This window comes from Cyclopterus lumpus, chromosome 19, assembly GCF_009769545.1.
Source record: "Cyclopterus lumpus isolate fCycLum1 chromosome 19, fCycLum1.pri, whole genome shotgun sequence".
Classification (NCBI taxonomy): Eukaryota; Metazoa; Chordata; class Actinopteri; order Perciformes; family Cyclopteridae; genus Cyclopterus; species Cyclopterus lumpus.
The window spans coordinates 14,382,609-14,403,322 of record NC_046984.1 but is presented as its reverse complement, the minus strand read 5'-3'; the positions used below and the strand labels follow the sequence as shown (position 1 = coordinate 14,403,322).

General features: G+C 40.2%; 1 protein-coding gene across 1 annotated transcript; it reads left to right on the top strand.

Annotated features, from left to right (window-relative positions):
- Nucleotides 1-753: 753 nt before the first annotated feature.
- On the top strand, nucleotides 754-11,856 carry timp2a (TIMP metallopeptidase inhibitor 2a). Its single transcript, XM_034558604.1, has 5 exons — nucleotides 754-954; nucleotides 6,894-6,994; nucleotides 7,106-7,214; nucleotides 9,130-9,254; nucleotides 9,935-11,856. The coding sequence occupies exons 1-5, from the start codon at nucleotides 819-821 to the stop codon at nucleotides 10,130-10,132; spliced, it is 669 nt and encodes a 222-aa protein (XP_034414495.1). The 5' UTR covers nucleotides 754-818; the 3' UTR covers nucleotides 10,133-11,856.
- Nucleotides 11,857-20,714: the final 8,858 nt, after the last annotated feature.

The window sequence follows — 20,714 nt, the reverse complement described above, 5'->3', positions numbered from 1 at the left end:
TCACCTGCATGCGTTTGGTTCTTGTAAATATAATCCTATAATTTGCGGGTTGCACTGTTCCATAGTGCATGTTATTCTCCTGGTGTCCACTATGGGCATTCATGCTGTATTTGGGAGATAATGCATGTTATTCTCCTGGTGTCCACTAGGGGCATTCATGCTGTATTTTGGGAGATAATGCATGTTATTTTCATGGTGTCCACTAGGGGCATCAATGCTTTATTATGCAGATAATGCTCGTTATTGTCCTTATTATTTCATTACATTTTATTCCTGTTTCTATTCACACAATGTTTATGTACATTTTTTTTAATTAACATTCATGAAAATCATGGGTATTTATTTAAAAATGCTAAAATATGAGGATGGGGTACAATTAAGTAATTCCTCAAACATTCATAAATAAAAAACGAATATTCTAAACTAATTTATTTGGAGACATAGAGCTAATAGACATGTTTTGCAGCGCCCCCTGCCGGTTCAGCCGGTACCGCCGGGGGGGAGGAGGAGCCGCACGGGATGCTTTATAAAACCGCCTTGATCTTGGAAACGAAAACACTCCCTGAAGACAGACAGCTGCAGACACCAGTGAAGACCCCACAGAGGAGCAGCCGAGCACACCGTAAAACCTCACCGTTACACCGGAGCTGAGCGAGCACACCGCCCGGTGTTGTTTACCCGGTTTTCTGTCGGTTCAAACAAGAAAAAGAAAAGCGGAACGGGACGCTGCCGCCTGCCGCTGGATCTACACCGCAACGCATCTGCGCAGCACACACAGCTACGAAGAGGCTGAACAGAAAAACGTCGCATCCGTGTTTATGAAAATGCCGTTTTCCGTTAACGGCATCCTTTGCACGCTCGCGCTGCTGGTCCTGTGGCGCGCGGAGGAGCTCGCGGAAGCGTGCAGCTGCGCTCCGGTACACCCGCAACAGGCGTTCTGCAACGCCGATGTGGGTGAGTAACGTCACAGCACACCGGGGACTGTTGTTGTTGTTGTTGTTTACCTAGCTCATGTTGCACCAGACTACCTACGCAGATACCGGGAGCTGCAGCTCAGCCCGCCTCTGGCGCGCGCTGAATGGGCTCAAAGAAGCTGCTGGAAACCGCTGGAAAGCCTGAAGGTGGCGTGTGGAGGGTCCTCGAGGCCATGGCCCGACAGTTTGCGTTGCATCCAGATCGCACGCACGCACGCACGCACGCAGATCCCATCGTCATATTTTGTCACGTCACGGTGACAACAATACACCTTTAAAATACCTAAGTAGCCATATGGGAAGCACATGAATAGATATATGTTGTTTAGGTGTCATGGAGACATGTTATGAAGACACACACACACACACACACACACACACACACACACACACACACACACACACACACACACACGCACTCACACACAGCTCATGTTAAAGTAAAGTCCCCATAAAATGCATTTAAACATCACAACAAGGAGATAAAAGTGCACCTGTCAATATAACAAGGAACTGAATAGTCACCACATGTTGTTGTTGTTGTATCTCAGTGCAGTGCTCTAAAAGCCACAGTAAAGGGGAACACGGTGTCTCGGGATGTGAGAGCCCTTCAGTGTAAAACACAGGACGCCGTCTGACCATCACGTACAGAATGTCTGGAGGCGAAGTGCAGCTTCACCCCTCGGCTGCTCCGGGACGAAGCAGCGTCGCCTGGTTTCTGCAGGGCAACGTGGCACAAGAGGGGGAACGAGACAAGGAGGGAAAGAGCAGAGAGGAGGACAAGGGATGGAGAATGTGAAGAGATTTCTTTTTTGGGGGGGGGGGGGATCTTAACCACAGAATATGTCACACCGCAAGCGTTCCTCTTTTTTTTTTTCTTTTTTTTTTATATTTCCATTCCGGCCCTGTTTCTTCCTGCGAGGGGTGGTGCTGGGAGGAATTACAGGAATGCTGCTGGGGTTTTCCCAACTTTGCTCCGGTGTAATATACAAACACACACAAGCACACACACAAACACACACACACACCCCCAACTGTAGGCCGGCTGCCATGAATGGTGCGCACAAACACACACACACACACACACACACACACTAGCTACATATGCCATCTGGCTGTCAGTTCAGGGTGAGTTTTAGGAGGAAAAAGCAATAAAAGTCACGGTCCAAGTTAAAATATGCACGGTATCCTTGCGAATGAGACACTCCAAGACCACACGACTTTGGCTCCATCTTTTCTTCCTCCTCTCTCTCTCGACTCCGTCTTCACTTCCACTCGCACGGCTGTCTGTGGACGAGATGTGTATCTGAGTAATTTTCCCATTGCCAAATTAAATCTCTATTTTTAGGCGTGACTCAATGTCTCGCTGAGTTGGAAGGACTTTGAGACGGTATGTCTAACAGGAGAGGTGTATTTGTGGTTTGTGTGTGTGTGCGCTCATGTTGTCATTTTAAAGGGTGCATGAGTCAATATAGCTTTTGTCCGAGGAGGGAGGATGCACGTTAAAGGCACAATGGTCTATGTCATTGTGCGGCGATGGTTTTCAGGCTGGACCTGAGGATGAGACTGTGGTTTTTGGCGAACCTGAAAAAAACTCCAATCTGCTGGGAGATCAGGACTGTAGATGGAGGAGCAGCCGGGGTGAAACAGGGTTTGCAGACTCACAAAGAATCAGAAGAATACAGTTGGTTGTCTGCTTGCCCAGAATGTGCATGTGGGCCACATCAAAGTGACTTTGTCAACAGTTGTGTGGTCGGACAATTTAATATTTGTTTTGGTGAAATTGGGACACTCCCACACACACTGTACATGCAGGGACAAGCTGTGTGTGTGTGTGTGTCACCTTCTGTTTTTCATGCTAAATGATGCACTAGGTTAAGACCACAAGCCATTAAAATCTAACCGTGTCACACACACACACACACACACACGTACAGAGACAAACATCCTCTTTTCATATAAATCTGGTGCCCACAAAGGGGAACTTCCCCCGGCAGCCCGGCCCAGTCAGACTGTCCGGAGTCTGGGCGTTGTGGAAGACCAGAGGCACCCCACTGTCTGCAGGAGTGGACAACAACACCCATATTTATAGAAATGGAGAGCAGTTTCTTAGGGAAATGTACTTAACATGCAGCATATGTTGCTGTGTTAAGATATATATTTAACAGTAGAAACCAATTGAATAACATTGTATCAGACGATATTTGTATTTACAAATGTATTTTTACACAGATCGCTCACATATGGTTCATAAAGTGTTGTCACAGAGATATGCTTTGCAGTAAAGTTAATCATATGAGAAAAGATAGAAAAATACAGTAAACTTCAATAGAAATTAAAGCTGCACTGATTGACATTTCAGCTCATTGTTTTGGTTTTCTCGGCCACATTTTGGTTCAGTCTCACCACTCTAAATATTCGAGTGAAAAAAGCTCCAATACCCAAATTACACTTGTGAACGTAGTAGCGTAGTAACATGTAGCGGCCAAAGAGAGATCTTTCCCTCAGAAGTTTGTTAGAGACCAAAAACGGAGCTAGAAGAGAGTGGATGTTGGACTTTCATTCATCATGTTTACCTGAAACAAAAACTCCAAATGAATGCTATGTCTTGCTCTGTATCAGTTGGATGTAAACAAGCAACCGTTATTTGTTATGAAGTTCCCCATATTGACTTAAAAGGTTGATGAAACGTCAACTCAAGTAGCTTAAATATTGACACAATTGGCTTTATAAAATATGTCCGTTTTGTATGATTGCAAACTGAATACTTTACGTAGCTTGAACTGCTGGTTCGCACAAAACCAGTGCTTTTGTCATTTATAGTAATCCATAAATCTAAACACAAATAAAACTAATGCGACACAAATGTGGTCAAGGGTCACGAGGGCGGCTGAAGTGTGTTTTGAGGGCGTTTCGTCTCTGGTTAAACAGAAGGCAGAAGGCCCACATACTCCTGGAGCTGGACAAACCACATCAGGGATGATTTGTCATGCTGTGGGATTGAATGGTGGTGGGCGGGCACTTAGGATGTGGTGTGTCTTCGTACGAGGTTCGCATGGAAACCATTGCGTAGTGCGTCTGATGCGCAATGTATAAGTAATTAAACGTCGTCGTGGTAGAAATGTGGGTCAGCTGGTGGTTTTACGAAGGGGTCTCCTGGCTGCTGATTGACTGCCGGGCATCGGATGGCTTCAGGATCAATCTTCGGGGAAGCTCGGCCTCCTGCGGGCCTCCCCGGTGATCGTGCTGTTTTAGCATCACGCTGTGCAGTCTGCCGCCTCCGCAACACGCTGTTTAGACTGCACAGGATGATCCGCTCTGGCTTTACAACAACACCGAGGCAGACAGATAAGCTCCATAACAGCAATCCGTTGTGAACAACAGGCTCGTTTCACCTCCAGAATTGTGTCCTGCTGCTGATTCTTCGCTCATTAGTTTGGGGCTCAAGAATGAGGTCGAGAAATGAGAGCGGAAAAACTAAGAGGAATGCAGGAGAGAGTGCCAGCCAGGTGTGTGTGTGTGTGTGTGTGTGTGTGTGTGTGTGTGTGTGTGTGTGTGTGTGTGTGTGTGTGTGTGTGTGTGTGTGTGTGTGTGTGTGTGTGTGTGTGTGTGTGTGTGTGTGTGTGTGTGTGTGTGTGTGTGTGTGTGTGTGTGTGTGTGTGTGTGTGTGTGTGTGTGTGTGTGTGTGTGTGTGTGTTGTGTGTGTGTGTGTGTGTGTGTGTGTGTGTGTGTGTGTGTGTGTGTGTACTCTGGCTGCTGCTGCATATTTGCATAAACATCAGAGTGGAACTTGAATAAGAAGAAGTTTGCTTGTGAGGAGCAAGGATCCGTTTCCCTGCAGCCCACTTTAAATTAATTTATAAAGCCAGTTATCGGTGCCGATTGCTGCCTCCATTGTGGATTTGTTAATCGCAGAATCAACGAATCACAAGACGAGCTTTAATCAGAACCGTAACTTATTTTCACCTTTTTAAAAAAAAAAAGTTTTATACGGTTGATGATACAAACCGCTGCCTGTTTAAAAAGCAAGCAGATCAAACTGGATCAACTAAGTGTTTATAGTTTAAGAATACTGCATTCAGATTTAATACACATTCAGGCTTTCCTGCAGTGTTTTATCGTGGAGGAGGTGAGACGTTATAAACTCTTGGAAACCATGAACCCCCATATTTGTGTCTGCTCCAAGTCATAAACTGAACCCGGGGGTGGAAGAGCAACAGCAGTCCTGCTTATTTTATGTTTTCTGTCTATTGCTCATATTTTCCATTCTGAATAAATGCCCTAAGCATAGCTGCAGCTTGATGTAGTCAGTTCGGCCATTAAAACACACACACACACGGCTTTCAAGTTGTACTCTTATTTGTCAATTCTGCGCCGTTGCCGGTTTCCTGGTCATGTTTGCAAGCAGGAAGCTTCGTGCTGCAGGCCAAATCCCTTTATGGGTCTGGCCCTCATGCAGTTTTGGCCCTAATGGGAATCCTTAGTTGGGTTTTTATTGACAGGCTGCTCTCGACCTTGATGTGGTATGCTGTGCATGAGACTTCAGGAGGAATGCCCTTTTTGTTAGCCTGAGATGTGGTGATCGAGAATGGGACGTTTCAGTATCAACAACTTTCAGTGGGATCGTGTCATGATCTGATCTTTTGAGTGGACAGTTTCAGTTGATTTAGTCGTTTAAGCCATTTTTCTCCAGTTTTCTTTTGTCGGACAAAATAAGACATTTGAAATCGACGTCGATATTTTCGAAAACACACATTAAATTAATCATGAAAATACTTGCAGCCCGACTTCTATTGTTATCCATTATGTTCGCCATGTTTTTTTTGTCTAGGTGAATGATTCCAAACACAAATTAGTTGATAAACTTCTGTGAAAAGTGTTTGAGATTTTTGTGAAACGCTGAAATCGGTGAAACAGTATTGGCCAACACATTCAGTGATGATAACAAATCGCAAAGCGATGAAATTACGTAAACAAGAGGTGTTGTAAAAGGAAACCGGTTTCATAAAAGCTGTCAAATATGAGGAAGAAACATTTCAGCAGTATCAAATAAACATTAAGTACTCCCAGACATGCATACAATACACAACAATTAGCCAAACATTAACTCAACAGGTACTTAGAATCTTGAGTTGGCTCCAGATGGTTAATGTCGTAGCTAGCTTGGTCAGCAATAAGTGGATAATAGCTAAATTAATTCTCCAGGAGTGCCTATAAAGAATTCTCCATAAATGGTGTTTGGGGAGAAGATAACAGCAGATCAAACAAAATGGTGGATGTAACAAAACACTCAAAATATATACAATAGGTAAAACATAAACATACACAAACGAGTACATACAAAAAAAATAGTATTTTATATATAAAAGGTTGCATATAAAATAGGTTTAGTATAGTTAAAAAAATGCAGAGAAACAGAAGTACTGCTGTGTGAACAACAGTTTCTAAGAGTGATCATTTGTATTCTAAATTAACAGGGAGTATTTGAGTATTTCTAAGTCTCTTTTTGTGTGTAGACAATAACAAAGAGGAATCCATTAAATTCACAGGTAACACAATTGTAACACAACCCTTCTACAAAGGAAGATTCACAGCCTGTCTCGTTGGCTGATTAAGGAATTGTTGACAAAAGAAAAACATGTTGGTTCATGTATATATTTTTGGGATTACCCATTACACAAGACCTTCCCAAGAAATGTAATAAGTAGGATATAATCACAGTTTAAAAGTAAACCACACATAATAAACATGTACATCGATACCAATGTATCTGCTGTGAGCTCACACACACAAGAGCAGACTTGAGGACGTCGGGCTCAGCACTTTCTGCTTCCTTTTTTATTGGAAACATTTATTTTTTATGGTGGGATCATGTAACGGCGTGTAATCTGACGCCGTGTCCCGCTGTTTCCCAAACAGTGATCCGAGCGAAGGTGGTAGGAGAGAGAGAGGTGCATTCTGGGAATGATGTCTACGGGAACCCCATCAAGAGGATCCAGTATGAGATCAAGCAGATCAAGGTAAGAATACACAGATTTTGAGTCCCCACCAGATGCCTCCTAGTATTTTGATGCTCGGGCTCTGACGCCTTCATTCTGACCTTTGACCCGCTCGCTGTGGTTTTGATCCAGATGTTCAAGGGGCCTAACCAGGACATCGAGGCCATCTTCACTGCTCCTGTGTCCGCTGTCTGTGGCGTTACCCTGGATGTCAACGGCAAGAAGGAGTACTTGATCTCAGGTGTGTATTACTTATCTTTTTATGTCTGCTTTGGTTCTGGAGAGATTTCTTTAATCCAGACACAAACAGAAATCCTAAAACGACACCTTGTGGAACTAACAGATTTAAAACAAACAAGAAATAACGTATTAATTAATGAGCTTTAGAGGCGCTGCTAGGTGGACAGAGCGAAGCAGATTAGCATTACATTTTAATAGTAGTAATTATTTATTTATTAATTTGCTCCAATCTGTTCTATATCTTTGTGTATATAGTATTTGATAGTCAAAATAAATTGCTTTTATATATCTCTTTGGTCTCTAGTGACCTTTAACCGGTAACTAAGATTCAAGAATAGAAGGACAGACGGGAAAGCAACAGGAAACGGACGCATAATCAGATATCGACCTCCAGGTGTAAACAGTCGGGCAGACAAACATGAGATGGGATGAAGACTAACCGACCATTTTGTGTGTAGGAGGAGTAACTGTTTATGTTATTATGGGTAATGATATGCTGCTGACTAAACCCTGTGGAGACAGGGAGTGACCTTGTCTGTCGTGCTACAGCTCGAGCTCATAAGAGTTGCAAAATGTGCGTTATATGTGCCTTTTTATCTCGATGCTCAAGGTGATGACAGTGAAATGAAAATAAAACATTTAATTCTACAAGACAACAGCCTAAAGGGAGCTTCTTCCCGTTGGCTGGCTGTCTGTGACCTTCCACTGGAGGTCTCGCAGCTGAAAAAACACATATGTGTTCCTAGGAGAGTAAATATTGGACTTTCATTTATCAGGTGGACACTAGCTCGTCAACGGCTTGCTGTGTAAATAGGCAACTGTTTGCTAACAAGTTAGTCATATAATGATTAATATGTCAGTGTTTCACGCAGCGAGTTAGACGAGAAGATTGATGCCATCCTGCATCATCCGCTGCAGCCAGGAGATGTGAGCTGAGCATTAAGACTGGAAATGGCTAGCCTGGCACTTTATAAAGGAAATCTGTGTACCAGCACCACTAAAGTTCACTAATTAACACTTCATATCTGTTTAATTTAAAACAAAAAAACGTGTTAACTTCAGAGCTTTCAGTGCACAAGTAGGTTGGTTTTGTTCTCCCTCTGCCAGCTGCCAGCTGTAGCCTTGTATTTAACAAACAGATATGAGAGTGGTATCAATTCAGCTCTCCAGTAGGGAGTGAATAAGCACATTTGCCAAAATGTCAACATCTTCCTTTCGTGTTTAGAATGCTATAATCTGGCTGGTAACCTATTGTGACTGAAAGCAGCAGAATGAGATCATGATGTCAGGATCATGATGTCAGGCCTGCTCTGGTTTCCCCCCTGGCAGACAGAGATGCACCCGCAAACACTCTGCCCTAATTACAGAGTTGTAAGAGGAGGAACTGCTGAAGCCAGCGTTTCCTCTCTCAGACTGCAGGACTTGAGCAGTGGGAAAGTGGGACAGTTCTCTTTCTGCAGACCGGGGCATTTTTTAAATCAATTCATCCCTCCTCCAGTTGGAAGGGTTAACAGCTGGAAGCGTTTCAGTGAAACGTGAGTCAGTCTCGTCCGCGGAGGACATGCTGTAAAGGCTCCGACATGTTGAGAGTTGCTCTGCAGACAGATAGCGGCGAAGCCTGGAGGATGCGGCCTCGACAGATCTGCAAACCTAAGTTGAAATATCTTTCTGTTTTGACTGGTGCCACTCGTGCGTGAAATGTAAACATCAGCTTTTCACACAGAGGACAACAGTCTGTGTTGATGCCTGCAGCCACCAGTCTGATGTATAACAGATTATATCTGTTTTTACCTGTGAACATGTTGCCTGATGCTCATAGCTTTTGTCCTTTTGTCCAATGAGAGCATTGATGTTGATGCATGTATCATCATGTTATGTTGGCACATTTTTTTAATCGCTGTCTCGTTCTCTTACAGGCAAGGCCGAGGCCGACGGGAGCATGCATGTGACCCTGTGTGATTACATCATGCCCTGGGACTCCTTGAGCAACACCCAGAAGAAGGGCCTTAGCCAGCGCTACGAGATGGGCTGCGAATGCAAGGTAAGACACGGGAGGACTGGCTGTGTATGTTTATCTCCAAGAGATCACTGTCAGCAAGAAGGGAGTAAGCCTATTTCTTAAAATGTTATTTTTCTTGAGGTTATAATCCTTAAGATTTCCTGTGCTTACTGGCTGTTAAATACTACAGCAAACACATTGAGCCACTTTGTCAGTAATACAATAAAAAATGTTTTGCAGTGCAGCTGTAAACTTGAAACGTGCCAAAAGTGACACATCTTTGCTTAATTATCGCCGTCACATATTTAGCATTTTCATCTGGCTGCTTCCCACTAAAGGTCACCCTGTTGGAACGCTTCTTTAATGTGAAGCAGTAACTTAATGCAGATCAAACCTAAAGAGGGCAAACGGTAAACAGCGAGGCTGACATGAATGAGGTAAAATTACGCTCGGTTATTCAACCTGAATGCAGCGAGGGAATAAAAAGTACTGCATAGAGAGATAATTACTAAATTATACAACATTCATGGGCTTTTGCAAGGAAAACATTGAAAAAAAAGTGTTTATGGTCAGTAACTAGTAAATAAGGTTTAATTGGTTTGGTATTTGTACCTAGACTCTGTTATCGTATTGGTTCTTGTATTGAACATTTTTGAATGGTCACCCAATACACAGCAGGTTGTCCACACAGTATAGAGAGATGGTCCTGTGTGTCTCTGCAGATTGTGCGCTGTCCCTCTTTGCCCTGTGAGATCTCGGCTCCGGAGGAGTGTCTGTGGACGGACCTGATGATCGAGAAGCAGGTGCACGGACGCCAGGCCAACCACTACGCCTGCGTCAAGAGGGCGGACGGTTCCTGCTCCTGGTACCGCGGCATCGCGTCGCCCAAGAAGGAGTTCCTGGACGCCGACGACCCTTAGTCACGTGGCTGACCTGACTGCCCACTGCACAGCCTGGCTGGGAAAATAAATGTAAACGATTCCATTGAAATTATAGATAACAACATCAGGAAAACTGATTTTTTGATAAATATATATTTTAAAAAGGGAAAGCTAATGTGACTGAATTTACCTGCTGGTCTGAAAACAACCTTCAGCCTCTCTTTGTATTTGATGTTCGTTAGCTTGCTCGACTTTACTTGAAGGGGCTCAGAGGTTGTTCTCAGACACGGCGTCTCTGTAAAAAAACCAAATGAAATGGCATCATGAGACATAGACTGGTCAAGTGATGATGTCACTTCCTCCTGAGGCTGGCGTCAGGAGGATATAAAATCTCTCGGGGCGACTGAGCACTTCCTGCCCCGCAAAGCGCTTTAACAGCTCTGCTCTCCAACTCCACCAATCAATCCCCGATCTACCGACGATCATTCGTTACCCATCGTGTTCCTACTTTTATTACCTCATTCTCCATTTTATTCCAAAGCCAAATTCCAAGTTGCCTTTTTTTCTTTTAAATGATTGTCTCTCTCTCTCTCTCTCTCTCTCTCTCTCTCTCTCTCTCTCTCTCTCACTCTCACTGGACCAGTCTATGCTGTGTAAAGACGAGCGCTCTAAATTCAAACCTGCTCATGAGGTAAAACGCCTCCTCGTCGCCCCACAGTCCAATCAGAAATATCCCAAAATTCAACTTCCTCATCTTGTCTTCATCCCTCTCCCTTGCTATCCCCACTATGTAGCTGTACAGTACCCATGCATATACTTTTGTTGTTACTTGATGATTATTATTTACTGCATTAGAACTAGATTTGCACTTTTTGAGGATGAGTTCCAGTAAAGACAAGAGCCTGAACACTCTGATGTGACAGTTATTATAGTTCGCCGAGACCGACGGATCCCCCTCAGGTGCAGATTTCTCCTATTTTGAGTGCTTTTGGTGATTCATATTCACAGACTTATTCTTGCTATCTTTGTCATAACAGATAAAATAGTACTCGCAATGGAAGAAAAACGAAAAAAGTGGCGTGTGAGAGGTTTCGGATACAAGGGATCTTTTTACAGATTTTATGTGTGAAAGGGAAACAAAAAAGAGCTTTGTTGGCTGTTATTTCAGTGTCTTTGTATTATCTGTTGACTGTAAATGCCAACAGCCGTTTCATTATTTGCCAGTATATTCTCACAGATGGTTCATTTCATGAGTAATAAGGTCTTTACATGCTTAATGTTAGCTTTGACTGCTCCTTCCAGTTATTAATGAAAGCTTTACCGCTATCATAGAAAGCAAGTTACTCTATCCAAGTTTACAGTGCTGTTTTATACACCTCAAGCTACATTAATAAAAAAAAAATATATATATATATATATATGATGGAGTATTAGAGGCATAATTTAAAAGTAAACTTTCCATTTTCCATTACTTTTTTATTTTTTCAGTGTTATAATTATACCTGTCATGATTTTTATGTGTTTTTCGCTGTCTTTGTCTACGATGTCTTTAGCTGTAGTGTCGAGGTGAGAAAGTCCTCTTGCGCTGGAGTAACGTGAGAGTGAGAGAGAGAGTAATCTTTTTTGGAAAGGTGTAGAGAAATGAGAAATGGGTACCTTGTGTGAATAGAGGACTGTGCATGTGTTTAATGCTTTATGTAAGTCCAGGCGAAGGACAAAATATGCAGTATTATCAAATAAAAACCACACGTTTGAAAGAATAATTGCTGCCTGTGTGAGTCTTATTGGGTGTTTGCTGATACGGTTTTGGATGAGTGATGCCGGCTGGAGGCCCAAAGAAAGAACATGAAATGATAATAAGACATAAAGCTTTGAGCTAAATGCTGAGGTTAGCATTTAACAACACTGTAGCCTCACAGGGCCACTAGCATTAAGATTAGATAGTCACTTGAAAAAGTATACCATGTATTTTTAAATAAAAACCTGGTTTTATAATCAGGCTGGGGCTTTGTGCCAAATGCTATGAACAATGCTAACATTTATCAGGTATGTGTAAGTTTGCCTTCTAAGACAAACATCTCCAATGTGTGCTCAATTTCTATAATCTGTGGAATTAGCAAACTAACTAACTAGCTGCTAAATGAGTAAAATGTCACAACTTAATGCTTCGTCCACACAGTCTTGTCACAGCGTGGGAAACCACATTGCTATCGCCAAATGAGTGACACCTTTGTCAAACTTATTGTACCAATGTACCACGTGGACTCCGTAAACTAGCTAGCTAGCTAGCTAGCTAGCTAGCTAGCTAGCTAGTTTACGGAGTCCACGTGGTACATTGGTAGCTAGCTAGCTAGTTTACGGAGCTAGCTAGTTTACTGAGTCCACGTGGCTAGCTAGCCAGTCGTTAAACAGGTGAAATGTAGAGCTGGTACCCTACCAGCCAGAACTAGCCAATCACAGCACAGTAGGTCGGGACTAGACGGAACAAAAACAATAACGCTGCTGTGTTTTCTTGTGTTCACCATCTTCGTTTAGCTTGTCAGCAAACACAATACAGCTGAAGCTAAGAGGGAATATTGTCTGTTTTGCAGGTCAGAAACCAAAGTATTGAGGTTGATGGTACTAGAGGAAAGGTTAAAGATCACCAAAGTTCTGACATCTCGAGGGGATCATAAATGTCTAAACCAAATTTTATGGCAATCCAGTTGACATATTTCAGTCTGGACCAAAGTGGACCGCTGGAGCTTGCACGGCTAAACATGACCTTCAATAAACTCTCTTATTGTGAGAAAAAGTATTCTCTTCTTTTAAAAATATTATTATATATTATTGCACATTTTCGGTGTGGGTATCTATACGATTGTGTAATTAATACCGTCTTATTTATTGACTTTAAATCCGGAGAACCAGTAGAGTATAGCTTCTTCAAGTCTTCACACTGAATCCTAAATTTAACCTCCAAACATTTGTAATGTTGGTATGTAGAGCAGTCAAAACTTGGCCTTCATTTGGCAGCTGTTAATTTCCCACTGAGGTCGTCTGAGTGTGAGGGGACGTACTTTAAAGTGGAGAAGCTGTGCTGGGAGAAGGGCAGTCAAATACTCTTCAAGAGATGTGGTAATTGACTCAACTAGGAAAAAATTTGAGAAATGTGCAGGCAGAGCCCAGACTGGGCGTTTTTGCCATCTTTGTTCATTCTCTCCTCAATAATGTCAAACAGGATTGTAATAATCATCCGGTATTAGGAGGGATTTCTCTTCTCCCTACACTCGGATGTCACTGTGTCAGAGGGAGGGTGTGAATTCAATTATAAGTGTATTTAGGGGAAGTGGACTGACATGACTGACTTCTGTCACTTCTCTTAAAACGACACTTTGTACTTGTTGTGTTTTAAACACAGTTGGGTAACTCTTGAAATCGAGAAGTCGGTTAATTGTTGCTGTAACCTCTGAGTTGCAATCCTGGTTACCTAAGAGGGAGAGGACACAGAATAAATACTTGTTTGGACGAGAATATTGAATCCAAACATCTGTAGTTCAGACTCGATGTTCTAATTATGAATTAAAGAAAGACTAAAACTTTTACATATTGTTGATTTGAGGCAACATAACATCTTTTGAAACACTTATAGATATGTGGTATTTAAAATTATCTCCATGCTGACCGGCTACAGCTTTAAAAGCAATGTTATAGTAATAAGAATCAGATTACGTAATATTTTAACCATGGGATGTTGCTACTTTTACTTCAGTCAAATATCTGGATGCTGCTTTCCCCACTGGAGGAAGGGTGAGGGAGGATGGTAATGTTTTAGATTATCAGAAGGCCTCAATTACTTCACACTCCAGCAATAACCCAGGATGCAGATTGCAGATACTGATCTTTCTGATCAATTAAGTATAGCAAAGCCGAAGTTACCTGTAAATAATTCCACAGAAACACTATCCTTTGTAGTTGTGATGCCACCCGGTGGCCACCAGACAGCACAACAGCCTCTTTATGCTCCACTGAAGACCTCAACAAGCCAAAGTTACTTCTACAACTCTGATTCATGTAGCTATTTTAAAAGAAAACTCATATACAGAAGAATATAATATATAAAAAACACCAGGCATAAATTAAAGACAGACAGCATGAACACATTCTCAGAAGTATTCTTACTTAAGTAAAAGTGCAATAGTGTTGGCTTCAAAATATACCTGAAGAACAAAAAGTAAACTACTAATAATGCAAAATGGTCCATATCAGAATGATTTATTTTACATTTTTAAAATAGAATTATTGATGCATTAATGTGTCCAGCATTTTAATGTTGCAGCTGGTAAATATACAGCTGGGTAGCATGTGAATTTCGACTCTGCATCAATAAAGTCTCATATTCATCTATAAAAATACATGTTTTGGTTGAATATATTTTCTATCTCCAAAGTAATACACTGCAAATACACACATACAGAGTAACACATGTTAAATCTGAGAAGCAACCGAGCACAAAAATAAAAATGTCCAACGCTTTGCTAATGAGTGTGTGAATTGTGGATCACTGATATTATCACGTCAACGCCCACATGTTTTCTCTCAGAGGTTTTAGAGTCGCAGTCATTCTAATAGCGAACAACCCAAACAGTTCGTTATCAGAGTCGCATGATTCACACTCACATCGCCTGATGAATTTGAACAATCAATCTCGATTTCTCGTTCAAATTAGTTCGTCTCACTTCAATCTATAAGGGTTGCCATGGAACACAACAGTCTCTCTGCCCCTTAAGGATCATCCTGTGAATGTGGGCACAGTTTAAGAGATATTTTGGTTTCCATCTGTCCTCTTTCTGCCTTTCGCCTCCAATCTGTTTTGTCTTATTTTGTTTATGACAGATGAAACTGAACTGTTGCAGAAAACACTGTTTCAAAGACCTTTTCGGTGATGATTGCTTCGCCTCCTTCGAAGAATTCTTTGGGATGTTTAACCTGCAAGAGGCTTATTTCTTTAGATACTTTCAGGTCCTTTGAATGTTGGAAATGTGCCTCCTGAAACCCTCATCTTCTGTAAGTGTCTGTCAATTTAAAATAGTATAGAGCTCAGATATTTAAAGCAAATTCTCCTGACATGACCCCAAGCTGTCATAAATGTAATGTGTAAAGTAAGAGAAATAGTCTTTCATATTTTTAGGGATGCTTTTTTTCTAAACCTTTTCCACCCCTGCATAGATAATAACAGAAGCAATCGTAATAATAATAATAATAATAAACCATGCATTTTAACTGAGGTGAATGGAAGCTACACTCCCACACAAACCTTTTAGATTTGATCTATTTGAATCCCTGAAAAACGTAGATATGTGGGCATGCATTTGGGGCTAATCTGTCACCATGAACTTGATTAAATTCAGATCAGTTATTTATTTATTTATTTTTTTGACCTTGTCTTTTAACTCAGAAGTCTTCCCCGTTTTCTAATTCAGCAAAGCTAGCGGCTAAAACTGACATTGACTTGGTTTTGAGATAAAAGTCAAAAACTGTCAGACGAATGGAGCATTTAGCTCAAAGCCTTGAGCCATTAGCACGGATGTAGATGGGATGGATTTCTTCTTGTTGCCCCTTTTCTCACCGTATTGGTTTATTGTTATTATTATATTTATATCAATATGTTGTAATATTTGCTTATTAAGTATTTAGTTTATGTATGCCAATAGACCGAGCCTACTAGAGTGATTTTTGTTTTTTTGGAAGAAATTTGCTTTAATATTATGTCCAATAGCCTCCATCAAAGATATATGTATATAGATATATAGATATCTATATATAGATATATAGATATAGATATATTTTAATATCATAAGCCTAATACTAGGAGAGAAAAAGAGAGACTGAATATAGCTCAAAATTCATAACATTGTATAATTGAATATCCACCAGTCTCAATGAGAAATAGTCGCGACATTATATCTGTGAAAAAGGGAGAGCAAAAAACAGCTCCAATGAGCCTTCAAAGGAGCAAGACGAAGATGGATGATACTTGGTTTCTTATATGGGGAACAAAAAAGATGGTGATTACACTTTCTACTTCTCTTACATGCTGGGCTTTTTTTTGTGGTTGTCACGGCAACCACTTGCATTTAAGTGATCAGAGCTGTTCCGAGAGAGGTCATGAAAATAAGAGAATTGGGGTATTGTGTTTCATTTTTATTTTTCCACCAGGAGACGTGTTAAATTACAGAAAGTTTTGAATTTTCTGATTATGTTTTATACTTTTTCTGACTCTGTTTTTAGGATTGCTTCATCCTATTCTACACACCTACTATATATATATATATATATATATATATATATATATATATATATATATATATATATATATATATGTGTGTGTGTGTGTATGCAATAAGAAATCAAAGATAAAATGATAAAATAAAATAAACTTAATAATAAAACACAATAAACACTGAGTCTTGAATCTTGTAAAGCCACAAAACGCTGTCAAAGTTGAACACAGAAGATATTCCCGGTTCTCAGGAGTGCGAGGTCAACAGAAAGAGGTCAGCTCTACAGAGGAAGGAGAAGAAATTAGATAATCAAAGACTCAAATAGATTTAATGAGCGGAAGAAATAAACGGAGTGAGAATGATAGAATATAGTGCAAGTGAAAGTATAGAGAAAAAGAAGTACAAGGAAGTATTTTGTGCAGAATTAAACTCAAACAGCAGCCTTGAAGGGCAATATCACACTAACGTAAACCTAACAGCACTAGTGATTAATGGCATATATAAATAAACTGGATGTATATTTATATACGGGTATAAAAAATAGCAGCTCCAACACTTGATGGTATTTTTCACACAGGAACAAGTCTGCATGATAGGTAACCCCTTTCATTCTGTAATAAGACCCAGTGTTTCGTATACTGACAATAATGTTACAGATGATTACTTTTAATGTAATAATAATGCTGTAATCACTGCTACATTTTGTATTGCTGTTAAACTCTATCAGCTAAATGATAAATAAGGTTTTGATAGATGATATTTCTCCCACTACAATAAAGGCTATACCATTAAGTGCTACTTCTTTGACCTTTGTCATCCTTTCTTATCTTATATTGCTATACTGTTACTTCTGCCATATATACATGTATTGTGCTACATTAAGTAACATTTCAGAGGCACATAATATATTTTTTACTTGTTAATTTGGCAGCAATTTGTAGGTTGTTTTATACCAACTAAATATGAATGCAGGACTTTTAATTGTAAATGAGTAATTTCACACGTCATTTAATTCAAATAAAGGGTATTATTATATCTTCCCCCACTGAAATGCATGAAAGGTATGTGTCTATGTGTCTACGTGTGTTTGCTCAGCTCTGACCAAACTAGCCTGAGCCCCGAAGTGTGTGTGTGTGGGTGTGAAACAGCAGGAAAGTGTGCATGTGTCCATTTGTCACCACTTTCAAGAATAAATTAACAACTGTTCAAAGTGACACCGCAGTGGGTGGGTGTCTCACACAGCATCCGTGTCCTTTTCAAGTGAGGAATGTAGGCTATTATAACATGTATTATGAGGCGGACACCTTTTTGTTGTGTGTAATAGTGGACGTGTGGAGAGTGCGAGGCTGGATTCAGGAGTGAGGTCAAGTGTGTGAACCAGAGGGAGGAGGGAGGATAGAGAGCGAGAGAGAGAGAGAGAGAGAGAGAGGGTAGTGTGTTCTCAGTCTGTCAGTCTGGTGGCAGTCGGGAGGGAAAACGCTAAAAGACTTCTGATTGAGGCCAGAGCCTTTTTAGTCAAGTGTGATGTCGACTCAGGAGGGGAGTAAAGCCCCGAGATGCTGAGGGGGTACCGTTAGCATCAAGCGCTGTTTGGTCACACACTCCTGAATGCACGGCGTGTTGTGATGGGGACTGTGAGTGAGCTGTGTGCCTCCAGCTTCCAGGCATTTCTCTGTCCTACGGTGCGACCGGGGGCACCGGCTGCAGCCACAGGTGAGTATTTTTATTACACTTGTCTATTTTTGTCATCTTAGAACAAATATAAATATGTTACCTATTGTCTCTGAGCTTATGACTACATGTTGTGTGCCTTGATGAGTAAACCTTGAGTTGCATTACTTATACACTCGTCTTTAATTTTCTCAGTTTTAATTAAAGTGCTTTACGAATTGGTGCCATTATTGGTGTTATGACATTTTTGCTGGTTTAGACGTTGCTTTTTGCAGGACTCTTGAAAGCCTGGAGACAAACATGCAGAGCAAGACTGTGTGATCAGTGTTCAGTTGCCGTGGTGATTTTCTGTTACAGGTTATCTAGACACAGAGTGCTCTGTATATCTGTGTATGTGTGTGCGTGTGCCATGCTGTGTTTCTGACGTTTATCTACACATGAGTCAGACAAAATGTGTGTGTGTGTGTGTGTGTGTGTGTTGTGTCATCCTCTGGTCCAGGATCCTGCTCTCCAGTGGGTGCTCGAGTGACATAACCTCCATCGCTGCCCACTAGAGCTCTCCCTCTGTGTCTGTGCAGGTGCTTTTGTACTTTATCAATGTGCTCATTCAAAAGCCGTTCTTACTCAATGAAAGCAGCGCGGCGATCACACAGTTTGTTTCCACACACCGTAAAGCTTTTATGAGATATAGCTGGACTTTCCCTTCTATTTTCTTGTCATTTCTTCTGCTTAATTATTTGTGTTACGCCTCAGGGCCTCTGCAAACATGACGAGTTCACACATACACCAACTGTGAGGTAGATTTACTCAATAAGTATTACAGCTTCCTTTGAAAATGAATACATTACAAACTGTTGATTTACATTTTTATTACTTTTACCTTTTCAAGTTTTGTCAGTTACAGTATGGTGGTGATTATTAAAACATTTTTTAAATATAGAATTCATTTAATAATGACAAGATAAAATGAGTAATAATGTTTTTTTTATTTTATATAATATCATTAATATTATTAGTATAATACTTATTTTATTTTAGCATCTACCTTACTTTCTTTACATTCCCCCATCTTTTTTATTCCAATTTTCCATATTTTATTTTTGTTAATTTTCCTTTTTCCCTAATTTTCAAATTCAAATTCTCTTTCCATACAATCATATACACACAAATAAGTATGTTGTATATTATGGATTTTCGTGATAATCATAAAAAATGTATTAACATTTTTGCATTTTACCATTTATAATTACTAAAGAGTTGGATCATTTTCCATAAACAGCATCTATGTTACTCTGGATACTCCACATGACCTCACTGCCAACTGGTTTCATTTGAACTACTTTCTACTAAAGGAAACATCTCTGTTGTATTTGGGTGAGCTGACCCTTTAAATGGCTAAATTACAGCAGTTCTTGTTCCCTGCCCGTCGTCAGCATATCCTGTTTTTGGTGCGTCCAAACTCTGAATAAAGCACTGATTCAAGCGCACAGCTGCAATCCTTTCCTCTATCCTTCCCTACATCCTCTCGTCTCCCTTCCTCTTTCCCTCACATAGGCCACCGATCATCTGATATCAAATTCCTCAGTCTTTACACTCATTTATATAAATATGTCTGTCTTCTTCAGCAGGCGGGGGGATATTATTGCAAAGTTATTTTCTTTTTTACTTGTTCAGTTGTGTTTCCTCTTCCTGCTTTTAATGAAAGCCATTCACTACTTTGTAACGAACAGGGTGGAGTGGTAAAACTTGCATAAAGTGGAGCTTTTACACATATCCTCAGGGGTAAATTCATTAAATTGGCCGTTTCTGGGCTACACCCAGATAGAGATAGAGATACACACTATACACATCTAAAAACTCAAACAGATTTGAGGATGCAAATACATTTCTTCTTTTTATTTCTCCTTTTCTACACACATAAAGGAAACTGCTTCTGCCAGAGAACAAAAATAGGTGAAATGTAAAAATACTAAATCAAAATAACAAGACAGGCTACTGCGCCACAATTATGAGATGAGACTATTAAATCAACAATGTTGACAGCAGGTTACTGAGTCAATGACAAGCTATTATCACTCATAGAATATCATGATTATAAAGCTAAGACATCATAATCCTGGTTTAAAAGTCTAATTTCTGATTTATTATGTCATGATTATATAATTATTATATAAATGATCTTTAAATGTCACACACTTCACTTTTCTTTACTTACTCTTTACCCTGTATTTAATATTTAACATGTTTTACTTTAATTACATTATTACTTAAAGAAAGATAGATAGATAAATAAATATATATCTATATATGTATATATCTATATCTATATAGATAGATAAATAGATAGATGGATAGATAAATATATATATATATATATATGTGTGTATAGATAGATAGATACATATATATATATATATATATATATATACATATATAAAGATATATATATATATATATATATATATATATATAGATAAATATATATATATATATATATATATATATATATATATATATATATATATCTATATATATAGATAGATAGATAGATAGATAGATAGATAGATAGATAGATAGATAGATAGATAGATAGACAGACAGACAGACAGACAGATGTCAGTTTGTGCCTATCCGCTCTCTGATTGGCTGCTGCCGCTGAAGCCCCGCCTCCGTCATCCTGCCCCAAC